The 8,961-nt window shown below is 45.0% G+C and overlaps 1 protein-coding gene across 3 annotated transcripts; it reads left to right on the top strand.

Annotated features, from left to right (window-relative positions):
• The first annotated feature begins 4,407 nt into the window (after positions 1-4,407).
• Positions 4,408-8,448, top strand: LOC115084781 (3-mercaptopyruvate sulfurtransferase-like). Of its 3 annotated transcripts, none has more exons than XM_029590068.1 (3): positions 4,408-4,557; positions 6,008-6,670; positions 7,962-8,448. In XM_029590068.1, the coding sequence occupies exons 2-3, from the start codon at positions 6,076-6,078 to the stop codon at positions 8,258-8,260; spliced, it is 894 nt and encodes a 297-aa protein (XP_029445928.1). In that variant the 5' UTR covers positions 4,408-4,557; positions 6,008-6,075; the 3' UTR covers positions 8,261-8,448. The 3 variants fall into 3 exon arrangements, with proteins under 3 accessions (XP_029445928.1, XP_029445927.1, XP_029445930.1); XM_029590067.1 differs by lacking the exon at positions 4,408-4,557 and adding an exon at positions 4,570-4,769; XM_029590070.1 differs by lacking the exon at positions 4,408-4,557 and adding an exon at positions 4,856-5,128.
• The last annotated feature ends 513 nt before the right edge of the window (positions 8,449-8,961 follow it).

The following is an 8,961-nucleotide window of genomic DNA, read 5'->3' as shown; positions in this document are numbered from 1 at the left end:
ACCCTCAAGAGGAGATCCTGAGAGGAACCACCGGCTAGGCTGGAGTATTGAGACAAACACAGATAGTTCTTTATTAGACTGGAAGTAGAACCATCAGAGGTGGCAGTAGTGAGCTGATGTGCTCAGTAGGGCTGAAGTCCTTCAGATACTGGAAGAGCGATCTCTGAGTTGCTGAGCTGTAGAGAGAGACTATAGGTAGTGAGTAGACAGGGTATGCTGGATACATAACCAGTAGTCAGTAGTGGATGATACACTCACAATGGTAGATGTCTGTAAGGTCCTCTTATGCAACAGAGAGTCTTCAATATTCAGGAACAGGAGCCACAGGCGAGTACTGGTTCCTGTAAGCAGTCTGAAATAGTAACTCACAATAACTGAGTGAGATGGCTTCTAGAATAGAAGAGAGTTGAAGAACATAGGCCCTCGTGGAGCGAGTACCGGTTCCTATCTGCAATAGCAATCCATAGATATAGGTATGTGATATCTTCTGAGAAAGAAGAGAGTTTGTGAAGGGTTTTAGGAACATGGGCCCTCATGGAGCGAGTACCAGTTCCTATCTGCAATAACTCACGATCTCCGTACCTGCGATAACGTCTTAGACAGAAAGGATTAGGATTAGGAGCGTAGGCCCTCGTGGAGCGAGTACTGGTTCCTATCTTAATAGAACTCTGTGTTCACGTCTGCGATAGCTTCCAGGCAATAGGTGTCTTCAGGAACATAGGCCCTTGTGGAGCGAGTACCGGATTCCATCCTGTATCTGAAATCAAGAAGACAGAGAGTGGGGTCCCCAAGGAGCGGGTACGCCTAGGTAATTTTTTAGATGCAGAGCAGTGGAGAAAGATTCCTCCTCGCTAATTCAATTCGTAGTTGCAAGAAAAGATCTTTTATGTTGAAAGCAGATGATGTCACTACGGGGGGACGCCCCCGAGGTTCATGCCCTTGCCGGTACAAGTCTGGAGCGCGCGCCCTTACGTCATCAGGAACATGGCGGATCCGTAGCATCAAGCCAGCCCGGGGACTCCGGGACACAGAGGCAGAGAGAAGCCGCGGCAGCATCTGTCCGTCAGAGCCGAAGGGATTCGCCACAAAGGTAGAGAGGGTGGAGCGATGGCGAGAATAGGCACGAACGCAACAGTAGATAAGGTTGCCCCTTGTCAAACCCAGTTAGGATGGGGTTAGTGAGAGAGATGAGTAGGGTTTCAGTGCTCAGATACCTACGAAATCCAAGTTGTGAGGGTGATAGAAATGTATGGTTTTTCTATGTGATCAGTGAGCTGCATGTTTACAATTTTTTCTAGAATTTTTGCTAAGAAAGGTAGGTTGGAGATGGGTCGGTAAGTAGTTAGGTCGGAGGCATCAGCTTTGGGCTTTTTCAGTATAGGTTTGATGATGGCTTGTTTAAACACAGTAGGATTTCCCCAGAAGCTACGAGCAATTGATAATTTCAGCAATGGGGGTGCTATAGTTTCTGGGATAGACAGAAGATGTTTTGTAGGTATGGTGTCACTGGGGTGTGTGGCAGGTTTCATTCTTTTTTTATGGTATTTTGAATTTCTAAGGAGGTGGTGGGTTCAAAGGAATTGAAGATGGCAAGTGGGACTTGTGGGATAGTTTTGGTTGGGAGATTGTTGCTAGGAAAACGTGCCATGATTTTAGCTATTTTCTCATGAAAGAATTTGACTAATTTGACTACTTAGTCATTGGTGCTACATACGCAAAGAGGGCATTTGCATTAAATTGTAGATCATGTATTCTTTTTGCATGGTAGCTTTTTTAATTGAGGGTTTGCTCACGGTATATATGTAAGGTTGCTCTGTAAATATCTCATGTGAGCGAGGGGTCATTACGCCAGTCTCTCTAATTTTCTGAGGGTGCGTATTTTTAATTCAGGCGTGTACCATGGTTTATGTGATGTACTGCAGTGGCTGATTATCTTCGAACGTAAAGGGCATATTTCATTGGCGATATTCCTGGTGAGTGAATTCCATGATGTAACTGCGGTGTTAATGTCTGATAGGTCAAGGTTGTGCAGTTCTTTATTGAGTGTGTCAGTAAGGTCATCCATGGAACATGATTTGCGAACTCGTATGGTATTAGAGTCCGGGCGTTTGGGTGAGGTGGTCTGTTGCAAGGTGAGGGTGGTATGGAGAAGGTGGTGATCTGACAGCGGTGCAGGTGGGTTCACTTGCGGAGATGGTGTCGTTAACGAAAACCAAGTCTAGGGTATGACCGGCTTGATGAGTAGGGTTGGAAATGATCTGCATGTAACCCATAGCTTTCAGGGCTGATGGGAAGGTTTCACAGGCAGGTGAGGCTGGTAGAGCATCAACATGTATGTTGAAATCACCTAAAATGATAGCTGGTGTGTCAATCTCAATATTTTGTGTGATAAATTCAATGATGGGAGATGGATTTTTTGCAAGGATGCCTGGGGGTATATACGCTAGACAGATTTGCAGGTGAGGGGATTTAAAAAGTCAGATTTCAAATTTTGGGGCGATTTGCACTGGATATGAGATTAGTTGCAATTCTTTTTTTGCGGCGAGTAGTAGCCCACCTCCTTTTTTTTGGGGTCTTGAAATCAAGTAGATGTTATATATGTCATTGGGCAATTGATTACGTAGGACTGCGTCAGTTTCTTTCAGCCAGGTTTCTGTTACAGTGCAAATATCTGGTTTTATCATCAAGAAGTATTTTTTTTTTTTTGTGATAGATTGCGCATTAAACATAATGGCTAGAGTCACGAGTCCTAAAAATTGTGTGAAAGGCGTGAGCCTGATTGGGATGAGTTGCCTGTTCAGTTGTTGAGGTTTAATGGGTGTGTATGTATATGGTCGATAATTGTGTTTGAGTATGGGAATAGGGCTGCCGTGCATGTTGAAGGTGCTGCAAGGCGAAACTAAAGGGTCAAAATATTTAAGAGGAATAGTGGGAAGGGGGAAAGGGGTAGGGATGGTATAAAAAAGGGGGGGTAAAGTGAAAGGAGGAAGAAAGAAAGGGGTGAACTATATGCAGAGACAGCTAAGGGGCATGACAAGGGGCAGGCCCCTTAGTTGCGCTCCTTTGGAGTGCGACACCTGGCACATGCGAAAGTTGATATAATTGATGACATGTTTTCTGTGTTTTGTTTTAAATTACAGAGATTTTATAGCCTCCTATTTTTTATGCAAAATGGTCCTAGTAACTCAAGGTGAGGATTAGGTATTAGTGTAGGGAGTTAGGGGCCACTTTGACATTCAATGTGAGACGTACAAACAGAACAGTGCTCTCATGCAAACATTTGATGACCCTTGGAGTCAGGAAACTCACTCAAAGATGAGATTTCTGCAATGTTCTCTCTACCTGGGTAATAACAAGCAAGGTTGAGAGAACATGGCACAAATCTCATCTTTGAGTGAGTTTCCTCACTCCGAGGGTCATCAAATGTTCAAATGAGAGCACTGTTCTGTTTGTACGTCTCACATTGAATGTCAAAGTGGCCCCTAACCCCCTACACAAATATCTAAACCTCACCTCGAGTTACTAGGTGGGGCTCCCATAGAAATATAAATACCTATCTAGGGCATGGGTATTATGGCTAGGCACTCTCTCTCTCTCTCCCCCAAGGTCCCTGATAGCTAGGTGGATGCTCTGGGAGCTTCAAAGTACCACAATCAGCATTGCAAAAATATATCGCAACGGGTGATATGCTGTAACGCAAGGTATAGCATGGCATAACGCTCCGGAAAAAGCTGTAGCTAAAATCGGCGTTAAAGCTGTGCGATATGGCTTCGCAAAAAGGCAAACCCAGCCCATTCCTGCCTCTAACGCCTCCTCTTTTTCAGATTTGCATCACACCATACGATATAATGCAATCACATGCGTTAAAGGCATTTTCACATGCGTTAAGTGCTTATCGCATGCATTAAGCGATATCGATCTTATAGTCACTAGATTCTCAGGTGGCACTCTCAAAAACAGGGAGAGAGAGATGATTAGAGTTATGAAGGGAGTCCATACCTTCTTGGGTCCCTTCTAGCGACGGCTCACCCGGCACTATAACACCCCATCTGATATGGACATCCATTGGGCCCATTACAGGTCCTACTGAAGTTCCCTCCATTTCTTGCCTCTCTCGAGCCCGGCGTTTCCGGGCAGAGTGTGGCATAATTGATATAAATTAAATAAGAAGGAATTACTATAATAATGGAAGGAGCTTAGCTGGGTAGGATTGTATTAAATCGGGATTTACCCCTTTCTAGAGGTGCAGTGTTGAATTGTCCCACAAGAATTTATATTAATCTCAAACACTATTTACTCAGAGAGACTTTATCCTACCTGAGGAGAGAGGAGATTTTGACTCAATCCGATAGAAAAAAAGGAGGTGGAGCTGAAATTAAAAAAAAAAAAAAAAAAGAGCAAAAGTTAAAACAAAAAAAGCTGCGCTCCGACAGCAGCTGCGCGCCGCACACAGGGCGATTTTATGGGCCTCGTAGTGGTCGCATCAATGACGTCAGCGAATCAGGAAACGCCGTCGGGGCAGGTCCGAGCCTTCACTCCCGGTTTCCTCACAGTCAGGTAATTCAGTCTCTCGCGCTCTCTCTCCCACACCGTCGGGGACAGGCAAACATTCATAACCTCCTTCCCCCCCCCTCAGGCAGCAATCTTTCTCCTCCACCTCCCTCACTTAGGCCGATTTTATGGGCCTCGTAGTAGTCGCATCAATGACGTCAGCGAATCAGGAAACGCCGTCGGGGCCAGGTCCGAACCTTCACGTCCGGTTTTCTCAGGTAATTCAGTCTCTCGCTCTCTCTCTCCTCCACCGTCGGTGCCAGGCAGACCTCTTCTCCCCCCCCCCCCCCCCCCGGGGGTCCTAGCATCTCATGCAACAATCTTTCTCCTCCACCTCCGGCACTTTACTCACACAGGCCGATTTTATGGGCCTCGTAGTGGTCACATCAAGGACGTCAGCGAATCAGTAAACGCCGTCGGGTCCAGGTCCGAACCTTCACCCCCGGTTTTCTCAGTCAGTTAATTTTTTCTCTCCTCCACCGTCGGGGCCAGGCTAAACTTCACCCCCGGTCCTTGCGTCTCAGACAGCAGTCTTTCTCCTCCACCTCCCCACTTTTTCATAATTTTAATGAAAGATGTGAGTATATATCTGATGCATCAGAACAGACACTCAAAAGGGTTTGAATCAACTCAAGGTTGAAACTTGTGAACAGTCATCAAGGTTTCAACCCATTTGTGTATCTTTCATATAGATTCATAATTTGAGGTACTCTTAATAGATGGATTTGTCTGTTTTTATGATTTGAATTAAGAAAGTATATCAAAGATGTGTGAATAGACTGCAGCAAGGGTTTGATTAGCGCTACTGTGCACAAGTTTCAAACTTGTACTAATTCAACTTCTTTATGTTTGATTCATAATTTTAGTAAAGTAGTTATGGGTGAAGAGACACACACCAAAAATAAATCCAAAAAATGAGTCATGGTAACAAGAAAAAAGGACTGTCTTACAGTAAGTTTTCTTTGCGCTTGAATCACTTTTGTCAGTCCTTTTCTTGTTAACCACACCTCCTTTATAACTTTAGTTAAACCATCCTGACTCACAAGAGAATGATAGGGAAACATGCCCTTGCAGAGTATGGAATTTAACCAGAACTATTATCAAGCTTGTATGTATTGTGTCCAGCTGCATATATACTGTAGCTGAGATTAAGCCTGACAACTGGGGACCTTGTTTGGTCATATTTATTTATTTAATTTATTTATTTTCTTTTATATACCGACATTCGATCGAGATATCACATCGGTTTACAGGTAACTGAGAGGAAAAGGGCGAGGTCTGCCCTATTTTACATTACATTATATGTTTTAGGGTCTGATTCATTAAGGCTTTTCTTATTCTGTGCTTATGGAGAAAAAGCTTAATGAAACAGATACTTCCTGGCATGATTTTTGAGGTACATCACAATTTGTTCTTATCTTTCACTGTTTCTGTTTTTTTTGTTTTCAATCTCCAGGCTCTTGAACAACAGCTGGGACCCCCTGCTCCTCAGATGTAATTCGTATATACGCGCACACACCAGTCATGTCCCAGCAGGTTCTTTTCAGGACCCTGGTGTCAGCTAAGTGGCTGTCAGAAGCCATCCGCTCCACCCCCATAGGAGCAGGGCTGCGGGTCCTTGATGTGTCGTGGTACCTCCCTAAGTTGAAGCGCGATGCCCGCAGGGAGTTCAGAGAGCGCCATATCCCTGGTGCAGCGTTCTTTGACATTGATGTTTGTAGCGATCGTACCTCGCCGTATGATCATATGCTACCCAGCGAGGACGACTTCAGCGAGTACGTGGGGAACCTCGGCATTGGCAATAGGACACACGTTGTGGTGTATGATGCCAGTGATCAGGGCTCTTACTGTGCCCCCCGTGTCTGGTGGATGTTCCGGATCTTTGGGCACAAGGAAGTGTCCCTGCTGGATGGGGGGCTAAAGAACTGGCTTCGGGAGGGGTATCCAGTCAACTCCGAGGTTACACGGCCAGCACCCGTGGAGTTTGAGGCTAAGTTGGACCACTCACAGGTGAAGGTGCATGATGATATTATGGAGAATATGGAGACACGTGCGTTCCAACTTATAGACGCCCGGTTGGAAGGGAGATTCAGAGGGATTGAACCGGAACCAAGGGAAGGTAAATAGAGTGGAGGCATTAAAAATACATTGCCTTGTTGTCCCAGAGGAGTGGTGAGAGCACAGAGCTCCAAAGAGATGTAAAGCTTTATCTGGACGCTAGCACTTTTCTCTTTTTACCTCTGCTTCATTCTGTCTTTTTTTTCTCTTCACGATCTCCTCTCCGGTGTATGGTGACATAGTTGTTGCAATCCTGATGTCTCTTTCAGTGTATACCCTGTATGAGAATTTTGTATTTTTATTCAAATCTATTTAGATCCCGCAACCTTTGAATAGTTTGGGGTAGGTTACTTTCTCACAATAATAAAACCAGAGTAAACATAATGTAAAATAAAAAGAAAAGCAAAACAAAGTCAAAATGATACCAAGATGGCAATGGTATCTGAAACACAGCTTCACCAATGATATTAGTGATGGAACTATGGGACAGAGGAGAGGTAAAATGCAGGCCAGTAGGCAAGTGGTGAGTATTTTTTGCAGTTCCTGAATACTAAGTATTGTAGCAGAATGGGAGCACCAAGAATTCAAGTTTATTTACTCTTTCTTGTGAGGCACTTTTGTAAATAATTCATCTGCATACCTCATTTACATATGCTCAAAACCATTTTGCATGGCCCCTGTTATTAGCTGCTTTAAGAGGTAATAGTGTCAGGAGAGGAAGAGAACACCTGGAGCAGCAGAGGGAGATGAAACACAGCCTTCATGGATTTAACACAAATGGCGATGAAACCTTACCGCACGGTCACAGCCTAACGCATTTGAAAGAGGTGTAGTTAAAATCGGCATTATGGCTGTGCGATAGCTCTTCGCAGACAGGATAACCCAGCCCACTCTCCGCCCCTAACTCCTCCTATTTTCGGACTTTGCATCGCACCATACGATATGGTGCGATCTCATGCGGTAAACATGTTTTCGCATGCGTTAACAGGGCTTTTCGCATGCGATAAGCCCTTAACGCATGCAAAAACGCCTTATCACATTTTGAAAAATGACCCCCTAAGTTTGTACCTGAGGCAATGGACTCGAACCCTGATCTCCTGGTTTGTAGCCCACTGCTCTAACCACTAGGCTATTCCTTCTCCTCCCTGTACTTGTAGAGAGTAAGTCAAAAAGTGGGTGGAGTTAAGTGACTTGCTGAGGATTAGTGAAAAGTGGTGAAGTGAATTGATTGAGGGTTTTCAAGGTTGTAGATCTGTACTCTAATCAATATGCTTCACTGCTTGTAACTATACAAATGCTTAATTTTTGGTAATGTGATGAGAGACTGAAATGTGCCATATTCTGTTTCGCAGGGATTGAGCCCGGTCACATCCCCGGTGCAGTGAACATGCCATTTTCCAGCTTCCTGACTGAATTTGGCTATGAGAAGACACCCGATGAAATTCGTGAGATGTTCCAGCAAAAAGGCATTGACTTCTCCAAGCCAATAGTGGCATCATGTGGCTCAGGGGTCACTGCCTGCCATGTGGCACTGGCAGCCTTCCTGTGTGGGAAGGAGAACATTGCTATCTATGATGGGTCTTGGGTAGAGTGGTACAATCGTGCCAGACCTGAGGATGTGGTCTCTGAGGGACGGGGAAAGACTGTATGAAACGGGGAGACCTGAGTATTGTGTGGTCTCTCCCCTTATGGAATTATTTTCCAATGGCTTTGTGTTCAGCTGAAAAGGAGAATGGAAAAATTATCTGAAAGTATTTGTAATGCTGAATTTTTTTTTTTTTTAATTTTTGCACAGAATCAAATATGGCTTAAAATAAAGGTAAAAGAAGAAAGATCCTTTATCTTTTAATGTATCTTATTATCTAATTTCTATTTCCCCCCCCCCCTTCTATTTATGAGTCATCTTGACTGGGCAGTTTGGGCTGCAAAGAGGTTAATTTTGTCCCTGACACCATATTCTGTTTAATATATTTGTATTGCTTGAAAAATGTGTGATAAATATCACCAATGTGGGTGACATCTTTAATCTTGTCTAAGAGCTGTGCTTTTAGGGGTAGATTTTAAAAAAGTGCGCCTTCGCGTACTTTTGTTGGCGCATCAGGCGCCAAGAAAAGTACGCTGGATTTTAGTAGATACGTGCGTAGCCGCTAAAATCCTGGATCAGCGCGCGCAAGGCTGCCGATTTCGTGTAGCCGGCGCGCGCCGAGCCGCGCAGCCTACCTCCGTTCCCTCCGAGGCTGCCTCCCGGAGGGAGAAGTAAATCCCCGCGCGCCAGCGGGCCACTAGCGCGCCGAGACGCGACCCGGGGACGGTTCCGGAGGGCGCGGCCATGCCCCCGGGCCCGCCCCCGAA

The sequence above is a fragment of the Rhinatrema bivittatum genome, chromosome 2 (assembly GCF_901001135.1).
Source record: "Rhinatrema bivittatum chromosome 2, aRhiBiv1.1, whole genome shotgun sequence".
Taxonomy (NCBI): Eukaryota; Metazoa; Chordata; class Amphibia; order Gymnophiona; family Rhinatrematidae; genus Rhinatrema; species Rhinatrema bivittatum.
The sequence above is the reverse complement of the archived record's forward strand: the minus strand, read 5'-3'. Positions and strand labels throughout refer to the sequence as shown.